The sequence below is a fragment of the Heteronotia binoei genome, chromosome 9, assembly GCF_032191835.1.
Source record: "Heteronotia binoei isolate CCM8104 ecotype False Entrance Well chromosome 9, APGP_CSIRO_Hbin_v1, whole genome shotgun sequence".
In the NCBI taxonomy this organism is placed as follows: domain Eukaryota; kingdom Metazoa; phylum Chordata; class Lepidosauria; order Squamata; family Gekkonidae; genus Heteronotia; species Heteronotia binoei.
Window position 1 is genome coordinate 48,652,431 of NC_083231.1, and position 25,291 is coordinate 48,677,721.

At 43.2% G+C, this 25,291-nt stretch overlaps 2 protein-coding genes across 3 annotated transcripts in view; one reads left to right on the plus strand and one right to left on the minus strand.

Annotated features, from left to right (window-relative positions):
* TMEM192 (transmembrane protein 192) overlaps positions 1-25,291 on the plus strand; it is a 488,151-nt gene that overhangs the window by 386,760 nt on the left and 76,100 nt on the right. The gene's annotated exons all lie outside the window — the stretch shown is intronic.
* Positions 988-25,291, minus strand: part of KLHL2 (kelch like family member 2) — a 64,177-nt gene continuing 39,873 nt past the window's right edge. For both annotated transcript variants that reach the window (XM_060246560.1, XM_060246561.1), the window contains 9 exons: positions 23,920-24,036; positions 22,027-22,176; positions 20,889-21,006; positions 20,512-20,709; positions 18,560-18,661; positions 14,132-14,260; positions 9,561-9,701; positions 4,709-4,852; positions 988-2,054 (listed from right to left, as the gene is read on the minus strand). In XM_060246560.1, the coding sequence (XP_060102543.1) occupies positions 2,026-2,054; positions 4,709-4,852; positions 9,561-9,701; positions 14,132-14,260; positions 18,560-18,661; positions 20,512-20,709; positions 20,889-21,006; positions 22,027-22,176; positions 23,920-24,036 (1,128 nt within the window). In that variant the 3' untranslated portion in view covers positions 988-2,025. The remainder of the gene's footprint in view (positions 2,055-4,708; positions 4,853-9,560; positions 9,702-14,131; positions 14,261-18,559; positions 18,662-20,511; positions 20,710-20,888; positions 21,007-22,026; positions 22,177-23,919; positions 24,037-25,291) is intronic.

Genomic DNA, 25,291 nt, shown 5'->3' on the forward strand with positions numbered 1-25,291 from the left:
ATTCCCCAAAATGCTGCTTTGCATTTTCCCTTGTTGCCACATTTTAATCCCACCCTTTCCCCTCATAAGAGCTCTGACTAGTGGATTCGTCTATTACAATCACATTTCTATCCCTTGCCCATGAGCCTCTAAAACAAACCATCCTGTATCTAAAGCAGCTTCCTCGGGTGCCTGTTCAGTATTTTCTTGAGCATCTCCAAATAGGGTTGCCAATCCACAGTTGGGGGCAGGGAACCCCCTGATTTGGAAGCCCTCCCCCTGCTTCAGGGATAGTGGGGGTTGAATAGTCACTGGGCACTCCATTATACCCTATAGAGACTGGTTCCCAGAAGGTACAATGGAGAATCGATCCATGGGTATATGTGGCTGGGGAGGAGGCTGTTTTTGAGGTAGAGGATCTGAATTTTCAGCAAAAAAACAACCTCCACATTTCAGAAATATTGCACTAGAGGGTCCAATTCTATGAGCCCCAAAAGAAGGTGCCCCCATCCCCCATTTTTTCCCTAAAGGGAAGGCATTTAAAAGGAGCACGGTTCCAGATGGTCAGAACTCCCACTGGAGTTCAATTGTGCTTGTCACAATCTTGCTCCTGGCTCCAACCTCCAAAGTCTCCAGGTATTTCCCGATTCAGACCTGGCAACCCTATCTCCAAAGGATTAAGAAAACACAGCAAGACCAAGCAGCTTCTTCTATAACTGAACTGCTGTTTGTTTAAAAGGTTCCTGGTGTTTAAGCCAAACCCATTTCTCTGTATGTTAAAGTAGCAGCATTTTGTCTTGTTCTCTCTGTTTGCAAACTAGTAGTACTTCACCCTACAAGCTCCCCCCCCCCCCCCCGCCAACAAAACATGCACAATTCCTTCCATCTGTCTTCCCAGAAATGGTCATGCTCTTAAGAATCCAGCAGTACCACAGCAGGCAAAAAGGAGTTGTGGGTCCTCCGTTTCCCATGACAGGCGCCTTGATTAAAAACAAGTCCCAAACAAACTTTAAGAAAAAAAATATGCAAAGTTTTATTAAAGAAAATACGTCAAAATGACAATAATTTTGGTCATATTTAAAGCATCCAGGAATCAAAATGCCATTTCTTTACAAACATGTTCACATACAGTATGTAGTCTTCAATAGCAGCTAGAATTACACTGAACCTTTTAAATGCCATGCAAGTAAAACAGAACTCCATACATTCGTTAAAAACCTGTAATTATGGTCATGCTGCATATTAAACTTAATGACAGTATACATCAAAACAAAAACAAAAAAAATAGTAAACAAAGATAATTAGTAAACTTAAAAAACATTTTGAAATTATACTTATTTCAGGAGCACTGTATCTTTTCTGCAAGTGGCATTATTGTTAAAGCATCAATTAATATCAAAATATACACTTCTATTTTACAACACAGTACTGGCATACTTCAAAGTACTGTCCCAATTATAAAGAGAATCATGATATTTCAAACAGGTATAAAGGAAAGCTACTTGCACATTTAATATGCAGACAATAGTTATGTAACCAAAGAGTATTCCTCCCCACCCCAAAAAGCAACCAGGTTCTCATGCCAGTTGTAGTATTGAGTAAGGATTCAACACTGTTTCTGAAAACCTGCCGTTCATGGATATTTCTCTTTTTCTTTGGGAAAAAAAGACACAGGACAAACCACTTTATCTTTCACTTTTTTTAAAAAAAAATCCAGATTCAATTTAAAATCCAGATTTTAAAAAATCCAGATTCAACCATAACAGACAAGACTGGTCCTTAAAGGAATTTTGCCCAGAGATCCAACGAAGAACTGTGGTCCATATATCTTTGCTACATCTCAATCAGATGTGGCTTAATGTCAAATAAAGCATTATTGCACATTGCTTCAACCTAGAATAATCTTCATTTCCGTCTTTAATGGTAGATCACAGCTTCCAACATGCTCAATGTGCAGCTATAACTTGAGAAGCGCTTTAATGCTTATTCACTTCAATAACGCTGAAGCTTTCTTCTAGTGCACAATCAAGGTAAAATCTCTCCAACTCACAATGGTTTGTCAATAACTGTTACACCTAGAAACAGAGAAATAAAAGACCAATGAACAACTGAGGTACTGCTCTTACTGAAATTAAATACTGCATTACCTAAATGTAGGAAACCACACTCCAAATTCACTCAGAGTTATACAAGACTTACATTCTTATTCATTGCAATATTTCTAAATAGTTGGTCTATTAAAGCACGTGAAAAAGTTAAAAAGTGTTGTGCAAAGATAGCAATTTGAGTGGAATTGCCATGTTGATTCAGCACAATTATAGAAATTGGCCAATTTAGATTATAAATATAATCTGTAGAGAAAATGTAAACAATTTTATGCCAAAGTAAAGCAATTAATAAATGTGTGATAAAAGAAATCTTAGACCTTAAATACAAATTTATGTACTACCTTTCAATATTCACAGCACAATTTATAAAAGTAGAATAGCAGCCAACTACTGCTAAGACTGTAACAAGAAGCCTTTACTCCTGAACCAATTAGAGAATCCAGACAAAGCAATTTTTTAAAGGACTTTGCCTTTTTAAAACCATTTAGTGGCCAAGTTCTCCAGGATTTATCTATTAAAGACTGTTTCTCTTAAATATGACAACACAAACAAGTATGGTGTGAGTTTAGTTCTTTGGACTAGAACTAGGGAACCAAGCCAAAAAGCTTCAGAGACTTAACTTTTATGGGGAAAAAAAGATAAACAGTTCTCATATTATGCAAGACATTAAGGAATACGGGAATGTGAAAATTAACCCTGAAATTACTGTAAAAATAAGTGCTAAAAATCTCAAAAGTTCCTAACACTACATAATCATTTTATAGTGAGTAATATTTAAAAGCAAATCAAAGGTTTCAGGTTATTATCTCACTGATTTTTGGAATTATCAACAAGCCCAATCACACCCATACCGACAAATCATTTAGCCTTCTTCTGAGACTTCTGTTCAGAGAAAACTGATTTGCTTAACACCAATTGGGCATATTTATAGAAAAATACTACAAAAATATTGGTCTTATCATTTTCTAAACCTCTTCTATCTTAATTATTTGATTATTATCTAGACAAGTGACTGGTTCTTAACTAAATATGAAATAATCAACACAAGTGCAAATAGGCCAATAAGCAGGTGCATGAGTTACATTAAAACAAGATAAGAAAACCAATCTTAACTCTTACCCTCTATTAAAAAGCAGCTAATTTAACTTTCTGTAACTGTTTCAAACATGACATGTTACATAAAAGCTTTCTTATTACATGTCATATATTGGGAAGATAACCCCTGGTCTTTTATTACTAGAGATTCATGGTTAATAGTAAACCAACTTATTTGTTTTGTTATGATATTTTGTTTGGATCGGGACCACTTGTGAGAGGAATCTTTGTTCAGGGGCTTACAGTGGTGCTCACATCTGAATGCAGGGGTACAGAAAGCAGAGCATGAGAGGTGAATCTTAACAAGTGGGGTAGATAGTATGGAAGGAGACAGTCCTCCAGAGACCATGAACCATAACCATTTAGTGCTTTAAAGGTTCAGTTATAGATTTCTGCAAGGCTAGATTGTTGTCAGAAAGCCTTCATTTCTAGCCCTGCTCCCAGTATTGATCCTGGGATCAGCTTCTGTTATCTCTAGCTTTGGGAAGGCCAATGAACAAACGTAGCGCAATGAAGCCAGGAGAACCAGCAGAGTGAGCAAGCCATATCTAATTTCATGCTTAGTGAGATCAACAGACATTCTAGAAAGAAACTGAGCTTTACACTCTGACAGGCTACCAGACCATTAATCAAAGCTCCTCAGCACTCAACCAGCATACTCACATTAGCATTTCCCATAATATAGGAAAATGGAAAGGTCCCCTGTGCAAGCACCAGCCGTTTCCGACTCTGGGGTGACGTTGCTTTCACAACGTGTCCATGGCAGACTTTTTACGGGGTGGTTTGCCACTGCCTTCCCCAGTCTTTTGCACTTTCCCCCCAGCAAGCTGGGTACTCTTTTTACTGACCTCGGAAAGATGGAAGGCTGAGTCAATCTTGGGCCAGCTACCTGAATCCAGCTTCCACCGGAATCGAACTCAGGTCGTGAGCAGAGAGTTCAGACCACAGTACTGCAGTACAGCTGCTTTACCACTCTGCGCCACGGGGCTGCTCCCATAACATAACACACACAAAACCATCCAAACCCCAGATTTTCCACATCAAAATGGGACTGCTTCTACTTCCCCACAGGATGCGTCCATTCTTTTTCCTTCTTTGCAAATTTCCAAGACCTTTAACTGCCCCCTCATCCCTTTTGGCCAACTAGAACATATGCCTGGCTCACTTGCTCTTCTCTGTCCAAGCCTGAAAAGAAAAGAACTTTTTTTGACTTGAAATTCCTGCACTATATAAACCAAGCCTTTTCCTTGCAGTGTGGCCTTCAGGTCTGGAGTTGTTCCAGAATTCCCTGCTGTTTCTCTTTTGCCCTCTGGACAACATTCATCTAATCCACTGAAGAAAAGATTCCAGAGAAAATAAAAAAGTGCATTCCAAGGTTGGGATTTCAAGAACTTCCTACCATAAATTCCCTTTCTTCCCCCATCCACCTCCCAAGGGATTTGGGGCTAATATTTACATGTTTACTGGAGAAGAACAATGAGCTCACCATCACCTCCAGACTTTTTTCAACATTTATTCGCTATTACCTGCATAGCTCCTTCCTGTACTCATACAAGATGATACAACTGTCCACTTATCTGTGGTTTGGTTATAATATTCCACTGTTGCCAAGTTACAAGAACCATCATCTCCTCCGACTACATATAAGAGCCCATTCACAGCACAAACTCCTAAGGCAAAACAAAAGAAAAAGGAGAAAATAGCATCGTCAATTTGATTTCTTAGCTAGCCAAAGGTGTCAAGTGTTAAGGTCTCTCTAGGGGATCTTTTTATAACTAAAAAGAAACAAGACTAACATGCAGGTCTTCCTCAAAGCATTCTTTTCTCATTTAATACAGGCTTACTCTGCTCTTTCTCCAAGAAAGGAGAGACATGCAGGCTTTCCTCAATGTATTCATTCATTACATAATACATTTTTATCTTTCTCTTCCTCCAAGGAGCTCAGATCTGTATAGTGTGTACATCATTCTCCCCTGCTCCATATTTTTCCTTACAACTCTGTGGTGAGGTATATTAGGCTAACAGAGAGTGACCTGCCAAAGCTACATAGCAAAGCAGGGATTGCATCAGGGTCGCCTGAATTTTAGCATGATACTCTAACCAGTACACCCTTTGGCTAGTGATTTTACCTAGCACTCAGAACTACCAAATTTTGTTACTGGGAAAATTCAGGGTTTCACATCTATTGTTATCTCAAAACTATGAGGAATATTATTTCATGAAAGTCACTCACATTGTTCAATAGGTGCACTGACATCCTTACAACCACCCCTCCTCCCTTCTTTGCCAGCTGTCTTCTTCCTGTGACTATGTGTTACCACAGCACTAGAGCATTCAACCACTAATTAATTTTAAAAGTTGGCTTAGCAAGTTTTCTCCACCCTGTCATTGAATGGACAACTTGTTCAGCACAGAGAGGCCTGTTGGAAGATTAATATGCTAGATAAATTAGGTTACAAAATAAGCATAAATATTCAAACACATGATGGTTAACTATACGATATATGGCGAAGTTGCACTTGTTTTACAGTTCTCGACTACTGTAAATGCGTTACCTTTTGTATTAATCTGGAAGCACTCCAGTGTACAAAAATACTTACTGTTCTTATAGTTAAGAACTTAATTTTGTGCCTTTATCACATGCTAAATAATATAATACATCAATGTTTAAACACAGATACAAATCTAGATGTATACAGAGCACAAAGACTATTAAGACTGCTCCCCAGTTATTACAGGAGAATTGTGACTTCAATCTAAGAGCATCCAATTTGCCAAGTTTACGAAACATACTTGGGAAGGATGAAACCAAAATGCTGAGGAGTATAATGAAGATACACTGGTGCAGATACAAGCTTAGGGGCTGTGCATGTTTAATTGTATAAGCTTGGGAATTTTACTCATGTCAGCATTTTCAACACATCTCCCATCACCACATTTTGAACCTCTCCATAACTATGAAGAGTGAGTCTGAGTGAGCACTAGAGGTGAACATAATGGAATTTCCAAACTGAAAATATACACAAAAATCACTGTTTCCGATTGTTACACTTGTTTCCTGGAATGGTATTACAATCTGCACTTAGTGAAATGAAACAACCATCCCTGAAAAAATTCCATGTTGTTTTAGAGTTCAGATGTTTACCAAGCTAGCAGGAACATGTGCTCATCATGTTGTTCTTTGACTTCACTGCTTTTCCAGGCAACAATTTTTTTATAACCAACTGGATCCATGCAAAAGAGCACTTCCAGTCAATCTCTTTTGGCATTAGCTTCAATGACTACTGCGCCAGACCTGGAACTCGTTGTCCATTGAAAAGAACAGTGCACATGTGTGGAAACTCATGTAACAGTAAAGTGGAGGTTCTTTGCTGAATGTGCTTGAAATCTGGTGGTCTTGAGGAGAGGAAGGATTGCATTCTCTGCAAATTTGGCAGGGTGACTTGGCATTAGCTTCAATGACTGCTGCTCCAGATCCTGGAATTGACTGTCCTTTTAAAAGAATGTTGTCTGCAGGGGATGTACTAAAAGGAAAAATAGGTTGCTTACAAGTAACTGGTCATCTGTGGTCATCTGTGCAGTCACACATATGGGTTCTCAAGCGCCTCAGAACCTATAAAGACTTTACAATTCTGAGTGTGAGCCTTTCCTCCCATAACAGCTGGTTACCACACCTGGGCTGGGTCATGCTTATCCATCAGTTCTTCCCAATGATGCAGCAGGCTAGATAAATTACATGCAGGGAAGGCTGGGTGGGTTGTGTGACTGCACAGATGACCACTCAAAGAACATCAGTTACACATTAGGAACCTGTTTTTCTTCTTCAGGATCTCTGTGCATCACACATTTGGGATAGATTAGCAAACTTTACACACTGCAGATGGGAACATAAATGTTGTTTAAAAGTTATTAGTAACAAAATAAAGCATGAACTACTGTGCTACCAATTTATGAAAATAATGAATTTAAAACAGTTTTGGCAAATGCTGCATCTCTCCTTGCTCTAATGTCCATTGTGTAATTTCTTATGAATGTTGAGAAACATGTCCAAGTGGCCACCTTACAGAAATCTAGTATGGAGACTCCCTTGAAAAAGGCAGTGGATATTGCAGTTGCCTGTGTTGAATGAGCTGATAGTTTGTGGCAGAGGCTTCTTTGAAAGGGTGTAACACAATGATATCAGTTCTACAATCCAATTACTCAGCTGCAGAGATGAAATCTTTAAACTCTTTCTATGGCCTCCACAGCAGACAAAAAGATGTGGATCCTTATGGAAATGTAGGGTTCTATCAATATAAAAAGCCTAAGCCCTTTTAACATCTAAAGTGTGTAGTACTGGCTCTGTTGTTGGCCTTGGGGGAAAAAAATCTGGGAGCACTATATCTTGCAACATGCGGAACTGCTTTCAGAAAAAAGGATAAGCCTAATTGCAAAGTCACTTTATCTGCATGGAAAAACTCCCAATACCAAGAACAGGCACAACTGCTGCATTCCTGCATGTCTCAGTATTGATCACTTATCTGATGCCAGGAGTCAGCTTTCTCTTGCCTGAGACTGACATTTTAGATTCCAGTTTGTAGGCACATCTACTAATGTATCTTCAATCTGCTCTCTGAAAGGGATGATGATGATGATCCTAGCACATTCTCCAGCAACTGAGTGCTCACTTCCAAATCCTTCTGAAAGACTTTCAGGACTCGTGTGATAGTCTCAGTGTTCTATGCTAGCACTGATTTCTGAGGTTCCACTGAAATGTTGGTGAGTATAGATGGCTCCCCATGTTTTGATGTGTTCTTCCTTTTATTTTTTTTAAAGTCATGTGCTAACTCCTCCAAAGTATGATGTTTAGCAGCCTTTAATTTCTGCTTCTTAAGCTCAGAGGACTTCTTTGCACTAGAGCTCTGTTTCTGCTGATTAGAGTGGGAGTTGTTTGGATGGCTCAACAATGAAGCCACAGAATCTGATGTTATCATTGCTGGTATAGTGGGGACTGTATATGAGGATGCAGCCATCTGATCTACAGTAAGAGCTTTCTCTCACAACAGAGAGTTTAGTCTGTTATCACAATTGCACCTGGCTTGTTTTGCAAACTTAAAGCAATGGTTGCAGGAGTTCACTTTATGTTCCTTCCCAAAACAAAAGGAAAAGGCTATGTCTGTCGATGAATGGGATTTTTCCCTTGCTGGCAGAAAAATTCTTAAATGTTGTGTGCTGTGCCATGAGCATGCAGTTGACACCTATGTATATTTTTTCACAGTATTTACATGCATAGCTTGAAGAAACTGAGAATGAGAAATTCCCTTTCGAGGCAGCTGCTACTGCAGCAGTTAAGCAAGAACCAATAGGTGAGTATAGCCCCACAGTGAATCGCTGTTATAGAAGGGGAGGCTCACACTTGAAGTTTTAAAGCTTTTATAGTTCTGAGGCTCTGCACACATGCCTGAGATCCCATATGTATGATGCACAGAGACTATGAGGAAGAATGACAATAATGCCCTCAGGGAACAAAGGGATATGCCAGAAGACCCATCAAATATAATGGGAGTCAGGAACGTCAACTGACTTGAAATACATTGCAGGACAGAAAATTCGCAATAAGAATGTGGAAGAGATTTGGGGAAATCTGCTCTAGGCCTTGAATGACAATTCCCAGAGTGCACTGACAGTCTGTGGGACCAGATATATTGCTTTGGCACTGGCATGACAGCTCCCACAGTGAAATGATGGTTCTGGGAATGGCACAAGTGTTCTGTGACTGGAATGACAGCCCCCAAAGTGGAATGTCAGCCCCTGGAGAGATAAGATTACACACAGGCAGAGAGACTTAACAGGGGTTAGAGCACTGATTCCAGCTCTAGGGACTGTCATCCCCTTTTGGGGGCTATCCTTCCTATCATAAAACATTTTTCTATTCTCAGGGATTGTCTTTGAATCTGGGGGATGTCATTCCACTCCAAGAGCACTGATCCCAGTCCCAGGGACAGTCATTCTACTCTGGGGCCAGTCATTCTGGCCCCAGAACATTTATGCTGCTCCCAGCAAACATCATTCCAGTCTGGGAGCTGTCATTCCAGTCCCAGATCTGGTGCCAGAGAATGTCATTCTACTGTGGAGGCTGTTAGTCTAATCTCCAGATCAGCACTTCTAAAATAAATTCCACAGTTTGTTTGCAATTTGTGTGTGCTATTCCCATGGAGCCAGTTGGCATTCCTGGATCCTATTATATCCAAAGGGCCTTCAGGCATCTCCCATTGTTCTCTATGGGCATTCATGTCATTTGGGTTAGTACATTGGCCGTACTGCTAGATTGCCCATTATGGAAGTAAGTGCTTTAAATACATTTTCTATTTCCAGTTGCTTTTGGACTGTAATATTTACCTGCATTTCTCCTGCACATATTCATATCTGCAACCTGTTTCCATGTATTGACAGTGGGATCATACACTTCAACACTTTTCCTAACTAGAGGACCATCATGTCCTCCTACAGCATACAAACAGTTGTTTAAGATACCAACACCTGCAAATAAAATATAAAATTAGTCAATGTTAACTTGAAGTGTCTTCAATATCCACTTTTGGGATATTGTCAAGTTTCTGCAGATCAGAAACGCCACCTCAAAAAGTGTTTTCATTTGTAACAAATCATGCACAGACATACATTTCATATTAACAAATACAAGTCAATATTTCATATTTCCAAATGCGTTGTTAAAGACTGTCAGAGTCTAGTCTTCCTTACAACAGGCCTGAAAGGCAGGCCATTATTACTTGTATGCTGCATATTGGGTGCTGAGACAAAGAACATGGCTTGCCAAAGGCTACAGCAAAGTAGAGACACTCTGAACCAGGGACATCCTGATTCATAACTTGGCTTCTTACAGTCCAGCCACAAAACGTTGACAAATTGTGGGCACTGTTATTGGTATCTGATAGCTGCTCTGCCAAGCACAAGTATGTGACAGCATCTCCCCCAACAAGGTGCAGAGAGCAAAGCAGCCCTGCCACCCAACAAGCAGATGGAGACAGCCAATCAGCACACAGTGATGCAGCCATGACTCTTGACTTCCAGCCACTACCACTGCACAGTATAGTACATAGCAGAAGAGGAAACAAAAGGAACATGGCATCTGCCACTAGAAGAAACACAGTAGTCTGAGCAGAAGCCCTGTGATGAAGATACTCCATGGACCTTTGCAGATGTGGTGGTGGCTACAAGCATAGACAGCTTCAAGAGGGGACTGGATAAACATATGGAGCAGAGGTCCATCACTGGCTATTAGTCACAATGTATAGGTGGAACACTATGTCTGGGGCAGTGATGTTCTGTATTCTTGGGGGGGGGGGCAACAGTGGGAGGGCTCACGGAGCTTGGTCCTGCTGGTGGGCCTCCTGATGGCACCTGGGTATTGGCCACTATGTAGGGTGACCATAATGTCTGAAGGCCAGCCAGGGACACATTGGGGGGGGGAGGTAGGGGTGCCGCCGGAAACAGGAAGTGACGTCACTTCCGGTGACGGCATGCCACCACAGGAAACAGGAAGTGACATCACTTCCTGTGACATCATTTCCCCGCGTCACCTGCCGGAAATTGGAAGTGACATCACTTCCTGTGACATCATTTCCCCCAAATGACATCATTTCCCCCAAATGCCACTGCCGGAAACAGGAAGTGACTTCACAGCACTTCCTGTGACATCCCCAAAAATCCCCCAAATATCACCGCCGGAAACAATTTTGTTCTGAAATCCTGTATATACTTCATCAGTATATGGGATAAGGCACTTTCTCAACTGTGCTGCATAATGCAGCCTATTTATTTTGTCCTGTTTGCTCTGTTGGCTCTATCTGCGCCACCTTCATCACTTTCGGGGTGTGGATCCCCCAGTGGGGTGCTCTCCCGACTCCCTCCGCCGGCTGTTTCTGATAGCCCTGCGCCCCCTCTTTCATTTGATATGTGTCCCGTGCGGGTGCCACCCTCCCGCCGGGAGATGCCACAAAATGAGCCCCCTTGAGGCTTATGGCGGCAGGGCTCGGGGGAAGCGAGCTAGACTGCTGTTCTTTTGAGGGGTTATAGAGTGTTTCGAGCCCGTCCCTGTGGCATCGGTCCCATCGTTGTGGGGCCCAGGGGGCCGGCGCAGCGGCACGCCGAAGCAGCCTGTCACTAATAACACAGGTCGAGATGCAGGACAGGAACCCGGAAGTGACCGACAGGCTGCTTCGGCGCTGGTCCCGGAAGGCCTTCCAGAGGCTCTGGAAGGCCTTCCGGGACCAGCGCCGGGTGCCCCGCGGCCTCCGCTGGTCCCTGGAGGCCCTCCAGAGACTCTGGAGGGCCTCCAGGGACCAGCGGAGGCCGCGGGGAAGCCTTCACTGGCCGGCGCTGGTCCCGGAAGGCCTTCCAGAGGCTCTGGAAGGCCTTCCGGGACCAGCGCCGGGTGCCCCGCGGCCTCCCCGCGGCCTCCGCTGGTCCCTGGAGGCCCTCCAGAGTCTCTGGAGGGCCTCCAGGGACCAGCGGAGGCCGCGGGGAAGCCTTCGCTGGCCGGCGCTGGTCCCGGAAGGCCTTCCAGAGGCTCTGGAAGGCCTTCCGGGACCAGCGCCGGGTGCCCCGCGGCCTCCCCGCGGCCTCCCCGCGGCCTCCGCTGGTCCCTGGAGGCCCTCCAGAGTCTCTGGAGGGCCTCCAGGGACCAGCGGAGGCCGCGGGGAAGCCTTCGCTGGCCGGCGCTGGTCCCGGAAGGCCTTCCAGAGGCTCTGGAAGGCCTTCCGGGACCAGCGCCGGGTGCCCCGCGGCCTCCCCGAGGCCTCCGCTGGTCCCTGGAGGCCCTCCAGAGACTCTGGAGGGCCTCCAGGGACCAGCGGAGGCCGCGGGGAAGCCTTCGCTGGCCGGCGCTGGTCCCGGAAGGCCTTCCAGAGGCTCTGGAAGGCCTTCCGGGACCAGCGCCGGGTGCCCCGCGGCCTCCCCGCGGCCTCCGCTGGTCCCTGGAGGCCCTCCAGAGTCTCTGGAGGGCCTCCAGGGACCAGCGGAGGCCGCGGGGAAGCCTTCGCTGGCCGGCGCTGGTCCCGGAAGGCCTTCCAGAGCCTCTGGAAGGCCTTCCGGGACCAGCGCCGGGTGCCCCGCGGCCTCCCCGCGGCCTCCGCTGGTCCCTGGAGGCCCTCCAGAGTCTCTGGAGGGCCTCCAGGGACCAGCGGAGGCCGCGGGGAAGCCTTCGCTGGCCGGCGCTGGTCCCGGAAGGCCTTCCAGAGGCTCTGGAAGGCCTTCCGGGACCAGCGCCGGGTGCCCCGCGGCCTCCCCGCGGCCTCCGCTGGTCCCTGGAGGCCCTCCAGAGTCTCTGGAGGGCTTCCAGCGACCAGCGGAGGCCACGGAGAGGCCTCCACCACTGCCGCCGGGCCCCGCGCGTGGGCGGGGAAGGCGGCGAGTGAGGGAGGGAGCGTCCCTGCGCAGGCGCAGGGACGCTCCCTCCCTCACTCGCCGCCTTCCCCGCCGGCGCCCGCGGCCCACCGGCTCCGGGGCTGCCTAAACCGGGACCTTTAATGTCCCGGGAGACCGGGACGGTCTGGCCACCCTACCACTATGAGACAGAAAGCATTGGACTGGATGGACCACAGGCCTGATCCAACATGGCTTCTCTTATGTTCTTATGATGTGGGTTTGAATCCCTGCCTACAACCAAGTTTCTTTTTCCTGGATACACCAGCATAAGGTTAAGTTGTCATTCAAAGACCTTTTAAGGTGAAGCATAGGAGCACCCTGTTAGTCACTTTGTTCTAACACACAATGGATGGCGTTTACCCTTAGATAAAAAGCACATGCTGGATCTGCAGTGTAAAATGCTTGACTAACAGAGACAATTCAACAAGAAAGAATGGGCTGGATCCTAAGGAAGGGCAAGCGGAAGGATCTCATTAAGACATATATTCCCTAGCAGCTTCCTGTGTGCCCCCCCAAATCCTCTACTGAGGGATAAAGGGTCCTCATACAAAATGCACTGCAGTACTGAGGGGATGGTGGCTGAAGAAAAGAAGAGGGAAAAGATTATGCATAATTATCTCTTCCTCCTCTAGCATTTTCCTCTCCTCACTGCAGCCCTCAGTTCTGTGGTTCATTTGTATGTGAAGGTCCCCTGACCCTCAGCAGAAAATTTTCCCGTCTCTCTGAACTCCCTTCACTCATATAATTGTAGGACCTACCATAATGTTTCCAAGTTGAAAGCTGAGGACTGGCATCAAAAGAACAGATAAAGAACCAGGTATGGAACAAAATGGAACGCACAGGGCTATCCAAAAAACTGATTGCATTCTTACTGGCCTTTACCTCTGAATCTTCTTGAAATGATAGTTTCAACTCTTATTATTATTATTTGGGGGGGCTCAGAGTGGAGTACAGCAAATAGAAATAAAATCACAATAAAATCTTAATAAAACCAATTACAACATTCATCAAAGTGCAGCAAGATGATTCAGCAAGATGACATGACAGCAAGGTGGTACAGCACAAAATAGTACCGCAATACAGCATCACAGTGTTTGTATGCAATAATCAGGATGAGTGTTAATATTTAATAATTCCATACATGTAACCAAGAGTCATGTGACACCTTATAGACAAAAAGGTTCATCACGCTATAACGCTGTCATGAGTCAGAGGTAATTTTTCAGAGGTGTAACAAAATGAGTTCTTCCTCACAAAAGTTTATGCCATAATAAATTCATTCTACTTTATGCTGTCATAAGACTCTGTGGCTCACTTCAGACATCATGCAGAACCACAGTTTAATCTTAAATAACTATAGTTAGTGTGACTGAATGCAAGCCTCTCCACCAACTATGGTTAGATTAGTGTCCAAACCAGGATCTGGAATTCATTCATTAAATACAATTAATCTTAATTATGTTTTAGTATTATGCCTGCATTCCAACATCCTTGCTTAATCCTAGTCTGTTTGGGTTGCTCACCTGCTCCACTACGCCTAGTGCCCATTTCTGCAACGTAGGTCCATTCATTTGTACTATAGTTATAGCACTCCACTGTACTAAGGCACTGACGTGATGCACCATCATAGCCACCAACTGCATACAGCATGCCTGAAAATAAGATTGCCGAATTCAGTACACTGGCATACATACAGAGAGAATAAGCTACCCTGAAGGCCTGTTAACATCACGGAGGATGAAAACTCCAAGACCACAATTTAACTAGCATATTTTAACTAAAAAGGAGAGGCTGTCATGCAACTAACTTAAAACAGTTGGATTGACACTCAGAGTAACTGAATCCCTGTACATTTCCGTTTACAGAAGGCTGCTGCACTGATGCTATTTATTGGATGATGCTAGTCAGCATTCACAATACTGCAAACTCCTTTTGTTGCCATATTCTGCTTTTGTTAAAGAGTTTTCGTTCAATAGCTTAAATTGCTTCTGAGGGCTAGGAATGATGGTGAAATTAAGACACTGCCCAAAGCAGGTTAAAGGTGGAAAATCTCAAAGATAACTTTTTTAAAATTGTTGAATGATCTCATTGTTGCATTGTTTTTATTCATACATAACGTAAGCAATGGCAAGAACTGTTTACATATTGATTACAATCTCAGGAGCTGCTATAGAATCATATTTTTGTCATTAGCAAGTCTCCCCCCCCCCCCCCCCCGGTATACTGATAAAATCTTTGCTGGTGCATGAATAATGACCTCTAATAAATGAGGGTAAAATATGTATTTCTTTCATCAAACCAGAAACCCCAAGAGTCTATTTGGAACTGACTAAAATGATAGGAAAAGGGTCATAGAAAACATAAAAAAAATAGTCTGGTAGTCTCTGTATGTTTTCAGTATTAAATTGAACCATTATTTTTAACACACATTTTAAGAGTTTTTATTGAGCCACTGTGAGATATGGTGCAGTGGCTGTGTCAGAAACATTAAAACAAAGAAGCTATCAATCACTATCAATCAGTCATAGGCTGGAATGTGCTAAACTAAGCATAGAAACCCTTCAAAAAAAACCCTGTATATATTGATATTGAAATACTTACATCTTAGCATCTTATTTGTTAAAAACTGGAACAGGCACATTCCTGATAGTTCAGCCGTTCTTTTAAGCTAGGTTCTGTAGCTGGGGGCTTCAGGACTGGAGTGCAGGCTTCCAGCTCTTGACAGGGCACCATTAATTATGGCACCATCTGTCAGGAGTTTGGGGTGACTCTGGATACCTCCTTATCAGTGGAGGCCCAGGTAATGCATATTGCCAAGTAGGTATTCTTTCACCTTTCCCAAGTTTGGCAACTGGCTCCTTTCTTGTTGCACCCTGACCTAGCCACAGTAATCCACACAACAGTCACCTCCAGAATATCCCTGGGCCAAGGGAGGCCAGATTGAAGACTACGTGGGACCGGGCCTTCTCCATTACAGCTCCACTACTGTGGAATCAACTCCCGGAGGAGGTGCGGGCCCTGCGATATTTAGACCAATTCTGCAGGGTCTGCAAGACCTACCTCTTCAAAATAGCCTTCTCTTAATACCGAGCCAAGAAAGTTTTGCTGGATATGTTTTAATCACTGAATTTTATAGAACTAAGTTATAGCACCACAATGTTAATTTTAATACAAGTTGTTTTAATGATTTAATGATGATTTTATATAATTGTAATTGTAATTATCATGTATGGTTTTTTATTGTACATTGTAGTGAGCCGCCCTGAGCCTGCCCCGGCGGGGAGGGCGGGATATAAATAAAAAGTATTATTATTATTATTACTGTAACTTGCTCTATGCTGGCCTGATCCAGAAGCTCCAGTGGATCCAGAATGCAGCACCATGAGTCCTGATGGAAATGCCATGGATGGCATGTATTCAACCAGTTGCCCTGGATTATTGTGGTGTGACGTGATTTGTCCAATGCATATGATGAGCATTATGTTCATGATTGGCTGATACAACTTTTGTATTGTGGATTTAATTATATACAATTTATTATTCCACATATTTTGATCAGCAGATTGTTAGTTAAGCTTTTGGTTGAGGGCAGCAACGATTTTCATCAGCTGGCATCTTTCCTTTTCTCTTCCTTCCCGCCAATGCCTTGCAAGTTTTCTCCACACCCCCCCCCCCCCCCCATGACATCCTAGTAATCCAGAATGGGAACAAAAAACTCATGCCATCTCGGCTCTTCAAATTTTTTAATTCTAGTTTCAATTCATTAGTTTTATATTGGCTTTTAACTGTGTGTTGATTTTATGGTACATGCCCTGTACATTGCCCAGAGACTGGTGTAAACCAGGATAGGGTGATTATTAAATTCAATTAATAATAACAATAACACAACAACAACAACAGGTTCCCCCTTAGGAGGAAAAAGAAGGTTAAAAAGGAAACAAAAAGGACACCAATCTGTCCTCCAGTTTTTCTGCAGTTGGACAATACAGCAGCTAGAAAAACAGATGGACAAAATCATAACGAAAATTATTTCAATACAGAGACTGAGTCTGCAACAACTAAACATTAAACAACTAAGTGAAGTATGATAGCCCTATGTATTTTCCACACTGCCAATGGTTGTTACAGAAGCTGAAAGAAGATTTCTCAAGGTAGTACTCATCAAAAACTGCAAGCATTCCATAAAGGTATCTTGTCCACAAAGTCCAGAAAACTAAAGCACACTGACAGATTAAACTCCTTTTAATGACAAAACTTTACAAAATAGTTACTGAACTTGTAGGACTCTTGGGCTGATTATTATTATTAAACAAAATAGCAAAGGCAGGCATTTTTCAGAAATACTGAATATGTAACAGTAACTTCAGAATTAAAGCAATCTCTGTTCATAGCTCATGAGACTGTATATAAGGGAAGAGATATTGTGGTACTGGTGCATGTGGGGGAGGTCATGTTGCAGGTTTGTACCAGGCCCCAAGAAATTATACCTGGGCCCTCAAACTAACAACAATTTGCCTATACAAAGGAGCTTGAGCCACCATTATAAGATTCTAATGCTCAACCATAGTTCAGCATTGCATCTGAACCAAGCCAAAAATGCATGTTTTTATCTTCTCCTTTATACTATATGAACACTTTCTATAAATTTTTATAGTCTTAAAATTTAAGGAACATAGGCTTCCCAATCCCCAGGTCCCAGCGGGGGATCCCCTGTTTTGACAGGCTTCTCCCCGCCCCCAGCCAGCTGGCCGGCGGGGGAAGCTCTGCCCCCACAGTAATCCTGTAGTTTTAGAGCTCCTGCAGGTTTAGAAACCTGCAGTTTTTAAAATGTGTGCCTTTAAGGCTAAGCAGGAAGTAGGAAACAGGAAGGGCTTCATGGGAAAGGATCAGTAACAGTTTCCTCAGAGAACGGCCCCTGCCTTTCTTTTGCTTTCGTTTTCAGAGCAAGTAAAGTTCTGCAGGAACAAGACCCAGTAAGTATTTGTGTGTGTGTGAGAGAGAGGGAGGGGGCAGGGGATTCCCTGGTTTGGAGGCCCTCCCCCCCCCGCTTTAGAAAGTGTGAGGGGGGAGGGAAATGTTTACTGGGCAGTCTGTTATTCCCTATGGAGAACGATTCCCACAGGGAATAATGGGAAATTGATCCGTGGGTATTGGGGGCTCTGGGGGAGCTATTTTTTGAGGTATAGGCACCAAATTTTTAGTATAGCATCTAGTGCCTCTCCCCAAAATACCCCCCAAGTTTCAAAACAGGGGGTCCAATTCTATGAGCCCCAAAAGATGGTGGCCCTATCCTTCATTATTTCCTATGGAAGAAAGGCATTTGAAAAGGTGTTCTGCCCCTCTAAATGTCCCTTGGAGTTCAATTATGCTTGCCACACCCTTGTTCCTGGCTCCACCCCCAAAGTCTCCTGGCTCCACCCCCAAAGTCCCCATATATTTCTTCAATTGGACTTGGCAACCCTAAAGGAACACCAAATTAAAACAGCTTCAATGAGGCTACCCAGTTTAAATATGCGAGACATGCGATGCACTTCAAAAGAAACATCTAAAAGATTTGACCTCGTATTAAATTTTCTAATTATGGAAATCAGTTATTTAAAATGTAAGCATTATTTAGCAAAAAAATAATAATAATTGAATTTGTCATCTGAAGTTACTACAGTAGTTTGCTTCCATAACAGGAAGTACATGTCTATATTTTCAAATCACAAAGAAAACATTTAGCTTAAATTGTCATTGTGGTACCTATAAAGTGGCTAAAGAATAAAATTAACAGAACACCAGAGGGCACTCTTACTCCTAAAACAGTATCTATAGATAATATACTATACAAGAAGTTGCTAGTCTCTTTGCAAAGAGTGCCCCCTATTAATCATATGGTACAGTCAGAATTTGAACTTGCTCAAAAATCTAGGTTAGATCCAAAGCAGACTCAAGCTAGGAGACCTTACCTCCAACTACACCTACACCAACACTACTTCTCCTCGTATTCATTGGAGCCACATGAAACCACTCATTAGTCTTCATATTATAGGCTTCTACTGAGGATAAACCTGTCATAAAGGAATACAGAAAGATAGATTTTATAAATAAATTGCCTACAGAAATTGTCAACAATTGCTTCCCTAGCTGTCAAAAGGACCTTTGACTCTCGAAAGCTTATACCCCAAAATTCTTGTTTGTCTCTAAAGTACTACTGGACTGGAATCTAGCTGTTTTACTGTAAACCAACATGAGCCCCTCCTGAAACTGCCTACAATTCAGGTTTCCTATAAACTATCAATGGGAACCGTGAACTACACTCATGGACTTTTTTCCAATTCATGAAAGAAAGTGTATGATTAGCTGACAATGATGAACACAACATTAGACTACTGTCTTACTCAGCTGAAATATTGCTTGTGTTTATTTATAGGAAAACCCACTAAGAATATTTTTATATGCAAATGTGGAGTACTATTTTTGTTTTGTTGAAAATTGGAAGAAGGAAAAAGCAGAAAGAGAAAATTCAGAATACCGTATTTTTCGGACCATAAGACGCACTTCCCCCCCCCCCCCAAAAAAGTGGGGGGGAAAGTGCGTGTGTCTTATGGTCCGAATACTAAAAGATGAGGGGGGAGGGGCCTGCAGCCCCCGGGAGACAAGCGGCGAGATCGCTCCCTCCGCCCCCATCGCCAACCCAACACTTTGCAGGGTGCGATCTCGCCACTTGTCTCCCAGCCAGGCGTGCTTGCTCCACGCTTGCGTGCCTGGCTGGGAGACAAGCGGCGAGATTGCTCCCTGCAAAGTGCTGGGTTGGCGATGGAGGCAGAGGGAGTGATCTCGCCGCTTGTCTCCCAGCCAGGCACGCAAGCGCGGGGCAAGCATGCCTGGCTGGAAGAAAAGCGGCGAGATCGCTCCCTCCGCCCCCATCGCCAACCCAGCACTTTGCAGGGAGTGATCTCGCCGCTTGTCTCCCAGCCAGGCGTGCTTGCCCCGCGCTTGCGTGCCTGGCTGGAAGACAAGCGACGAGATCTCTCCCTCCGCCCCCATCGCCAACCCAGCACTTTGCAGGGAGCGATCTCGCCACTTGTCTCCCAGCCAGGCGTGCTTGCCCCGCGCTTGCGTGCCTGGCTGGAAGACAAGCGGCGAGATCGCTCCCTCCGCCCCCATCACCAACCCAGCACTTTACAGGGAGCGATCTCGCCGCTTGTCTCCCAGCCAGGCACGCAAGCGCGGGGCAAGCACGCCTGGCTGGAAGACAAGCGGCGAGATCGCTCCCTCCGCCCCCATCGCCAACCCAGCACTTTGCAGGGAGCGATCTCGCCGCTTGTCTCCCAGCCAGGCACGCAAGTGCGGGGCAAGCACGCCTGGCTGGAAGACAAACGGCAAGATCGCTCCCTCCGCCCCCATCACCAACCCAGCACTTTGCAGGGAGCGATCTCGCCGCTTGTCTCCCAGCCAGGCGTGCTTGCCCCGCGCTTGCGTGCCTGGCTGGGAGATAAGCAGCGAGATGGCCCTCACCGCAAATCCTTCACTTCACAGGCGCTGGCATGCTTCTCCCGCGCCTGCGTGCGGCCCCCGGCCGAGGCGGCCCGAAGGCTGCAATGGCGCCCGCATCACCGAAGATGGCCATTTGCGCACGTAGACGAAGTTGCGTCTTATGGTCCGGTGCGTCTAATCGTCCGAAAAATACGGTAATTCAGATGTTATAGGATCTTTTATAGTCTGAATTTAAAAGAAGAGGAATAAAGAGGACCCCCCCACCAAAAAAAACACCCCTTTCTGGAAAAAGAACAATACTCTCCAACATTTTTGGAGCATAAGCTGCTCAAGGGAAAATTCTAATGATAATTATTGCTATACTTGTAACAATAACAACTCCCCACAAAAGCCACTACAGCATTACTAAAAGATGACACACCTGTACTGCCGTCAAATCCTCCGACAGCATACAGAAGCCCATTTAATACAGCAGCTCCTAAAGTGCTTCTTCTGTCTTGCATATTAGCAACACTTGTCCATTGATCCTTCACGGGATCATATGAATCCACTGTGCGAACTCTCAATGAACCATTGAAACCACCAACAGCAAAGACCAGCCCACCCATATAGACTACTCCTGAAAGAGAAGAACATTCCATTTCACCATCTGTATCTTCCAAGTCTGCAAATCATACATGAAAAGCCAAATGGTAAATGCACTTTCATTCACACATTATGAATTTCCACCTGTCCTTAACAGGAAGCTGTCAGTATGGATTCAAATATCAAAGTAATATCAAAATATCAAATAAGTACCTGCTCTACATCTTCTGGAAGGTAGTTCAGCAACTTGGTGCCAGCGTTCTTCTTTAAAATCATAACATTCCACACTGCGGATGGCCTTTGGCGCCTGTCCTCCAACCACCATCATCAGCTTCCAAGGAGCCAAAACCCAATAAGTAATCTCATTATTATTCACGTGAATGGAAGTAACTGAAGAGTTACTTTACATGAATAGTGAACTCACAAGTGAACATATTGGAAAGGTTCCAAAGTATCCACCATTTCCTATCTCTTTAACACCATCCCTTCTAAAATGAATATTAGCAACTTACCAAGTAGTACAGAATGACCAACTGCACCCAGCTGTAGGCACAAATATGCTATAGCCATAGCAGAGCGAAGACTCCCCAAGACCACCCTTTTTCTTAACTGCCTAATATCCTCTCTCCTCCCACCATTTTTAAAAGGCATACTGTTTTTTGCTGGAGAATAGGTTACAGAAACAGAGCTCACAGAATAGGTTACGGAAACAAGAGCTCAATGAACCAAGAAGGGGCCACTTCCTTTTATATGATGTTACCTGGTATGGTAGGGAGAGGGCATTATGTATATCATGTACCATATTTACTCAAAAGAACGACAACACTAAATGTAAATGTAAGACAGCCCTTTAAAATTTTGCACACACACAAAATTATTATTGCATGTGACTATAACTTGTATGCGAATTTAAGGTGTCCCGCTCTTTTTATAGCATACCTGGAGGGAAGAAACAAATCTTGCATTTGATTAAATACTGTTATGTAACTTGTATGGTATTACCAACAAGTTCAAACTAAGAACACCTTTAGTAATTTTCCTAGGCAACAGGAATAAACAAAACAACATGAAGAAGACAAACTGTCTTGTCACAAGGAATGCAACCTCCATTATAGGCCTTAATTCTTTTAAACATGCTATGATGGAACAGACTGGTTTGTGATGGGACAGTAGGGCAATCTATCCATCCAGTATAGTTTTATGGCATCATTTCAAATTATTTTGAAATGATGCTCTGACAAAGCATTTTATTTAAAAGACCATGTGAGCTAATTCATCCTTCACATTATATTTATTTCCCTACTGAATACGATTTGAAAGGGCAATACACGTTAACTAACATGAGCCTTACTTTTGGGAGACTGGCAGGTGTTCTTAGTCTGGTCCGCGTACTCTTCATCAAAGCTCTTTGCTCAAGTGGCAACAAATGGTACTTCATTGCTTCAATGAGGTAATCCTTACATGCACTGCTGTTTTTAACTAGCGCTTCCTCTTCAACTCTCTGTGTATTAAACACATTGATATAGTCTTAGCACATTTTATAACAATCAGCATACGTTGGTTAATCTAAGTCATTGACGAATTCAGCAACATTAAAGTCTTATGTCTGCTCTCTTGTAAAATATTATTCCTTTGGATTTGCTCAGCAAGAACAGTGAAGAATTGGGTTGTGCCCTACCACTGCCTCACTAAAAGAAGGGGACAATCTTACCCAATTCCCTTTCTCATCGCACCCTTTCTCACTGCAGCTATTTCTCTTTAAGTGTTCTTCCCTGAGCAATGCCTTGTGTTTCCCAAGTTATTAGAACCCAAATAAGAAAGGCCAGTGCTAAAAGAAAAAAGCTGATATGCTAAAAACTGGTTCAGAAGACGTATCCCAGCAATATGAAAAGTTTGATTTTACCTATCTCCTTCTGCCCCCTTAAGTGCAGTATGACTTTTTTTCCTAAAGGCATTTTCCATAATGTTTTTGGAAGACATCACAGTAAGGTATTTTAAAAATTCAGAAAATTAAATTCAAGGAAATAAACAAACTAATAAGCTATTGCAAAGCTGATAGTAAGATGCTCTTCTAAAATTAGCCTCTAAACCAGGGGTGTTGAACTCATTTGTTATGAGGGCTGGATCTGATATAAATGAGACATTGTTAGGTCATATCATGTTAGGTTGGGACGAGCCATGTCGGGCCAGGCCATGTGTATACCTATTTAAGATTAAGAGTTTGTCAGGGGAGGACAGGATATAAATTTTATAAAATAAAATAAATAAAATTAGATAGCAGAAATATAAACTTTATAAAGGACACAGATAAACAAAAAAATATTTTTTTAAAAAAAAAACCTTAAAACTTGCTTAAAACGTTAGCACTTGTTGGTATCAAAATGTGCTTTATTTGTATCTCTCCCATGGGATCCAGGCGACTGGGCAAAGGAATCTATGACTTTTTCCTTCCTTCCTTCCCCAGGGGGACCAGAAGGGGGAAGGAAGAGAGGCTTGGCTCAGTAGCTCTGTTGTGCAATTGAGAGAGACTGAAAAAACAAGCTCGGCCATCCCGTCTTCCTCTCCAAGGGAGGAGCCTCAGCCAATGGAGAAAATGGAAGGTTTGCTCTTTAGCTCCTCTGCAACTGAGCAAGCCTTGCAAAGCAAGCTGTTATGCAGAAGGAAGCAAGAGATAGGGAGTAGGAAGCAGATGACAGCCAGTTGTTTGGGGGCTTGATAGGAGCACTCCAGGGCCCTGATTTGGCCCCCAGGTCGCATGTTTGACACCCCTGCTCTAAACTATATGAATACCTTTGGAAACACCAGAAGAAAAGATTCTATAGAAATTAAAGAAAAATATGTACCCTGACAGCTTAGTTTATTGGGCACCTACTTCTAGTATGGTTGTAACTGTTTTTTTTTTTTTTACGTCAAAAGTTGCCTGAAGTAGACCAGCTTTGATTAGGGTTATTTCTTGGCTAGTTAGATTGGTGAATTTAGACCTCCAAGTTAATAAAGCTTTCTCCTTTCCACTATTAAATATTTTATAAAAATTTCAAGGGCAGCAAAAGAAGCAGAAACAGTATCAAAAACTAAATCCGATTGTAATAAATATTACCAAATTACAGAACAAACTGAACCAACTGACACAGCCCTGTAAGAAGAAAAGAATACCACAGCTTTTATTCTAATAATGCAAGTCCTCATCTACAATTCAGTTTATTGTACAGAATTGTAGTCCTTGAAATGCTTACTTTTTACTTACCTGAACCAAATACTCTCGGGAGAGCAATGGCAGGCGGACGTGTTCCATGAGACGTGCCATAAGCTCTTGTCTCACATCTTTGTCATGGTTGACCCAAGCTATCACTGCTTCAAATACCTTCCAAAACAGAAAACATACTGAATTTTATGCATTGCCTGTCCAAGCAATACATTTGTTAAATGCTACTACTGAACTCCTATTCTGCCACTGCTGAAATCTAGCACGAAGACAGATATACTTCCTACAAGGGCCAGTGTTAACAGCAAAAGCTAAAAAACCCAGAACTAAAAAAAAAAAAAAAAGCCCATTCATTCATTTTGCTGTGGAGGAGAGAAAAGAGCCACATAGGGTGGCACACATTAACCCATCTCCATAGCAGCATCTAGCTTTTAAAGAAACTCTGCCTGTGATTTAGAGAAGATCAACACATATAATCTGCTTTTGTCATACACGCTGTGCTTATTCTAGCAGTGACCGCTCTTCCCACCACTGCCTGCTTCTCATAAGCCACCAAGGAGGTGGAAAATCTGCCTGTCAATAGATTTTGTGGCAGTAGATTTTGAAAATTATTTTGTACGTTAATTATTATTTTTGTTTGTCCTGAATGTACTGTCTATGAATTTCATTGGTACTACTGTTATGGCAGAGTAAGGGGAGGGAGGATGAAATTTGCTTTCTCTATGCTAGGTATAAGACGTGCCTTGCTGGATCTGACCAGTGGTTCACCTAGTCCAAGATCCATTTCACACAGTGGCCCTTGAAGTCCAATGAACAGGCCAGGACTTTCCCCACTGTTGGATCCTAGCACTGCTATTCAGAGATTTATTGCCTCAGGATGTAGAGATTCCCTTCAGTTACTGTGGGTCTTTTAAATCCAGCTATGCTAATGCCCACTAGCAATGAATTCCATAATTTTATGTATCCCTTTATTTATTTTTTCCTAAACAAGCAGTCTCAAATGTTCTGGGGAAAGCAGCCACCACCAGCCTATGAAAGAATCTTGAGGAACGAGAAGGATGGAGGAAGGTGAAACAGCAGCATCTTTAAAGTTCTCCTGTAATATATTGTGCAAAAACAAACAAACAAACAAACCACTATTCAAAGACAATCTAGCTCCCAGAGATACCTTAGGAACTGCTGGATCAAGGGAGTCTGCCTCCATTTTCCGTAAAGTAGTCAATGTGGTCCCCATTCAGGAAAGCAGAATGTTAACTGGCCCATACTCTCAAAATAATCAGAAGTGCCAGTAAATCATTCTACCTAACAATTAAAGCTTTCACAGTCTAGACTTCTATCAGTCAACTGACAGATAAAAGGTCTATACTTGGGAAGTATGATTCAGTCACTTAACTGAAACTTTTAGGGTTGACAT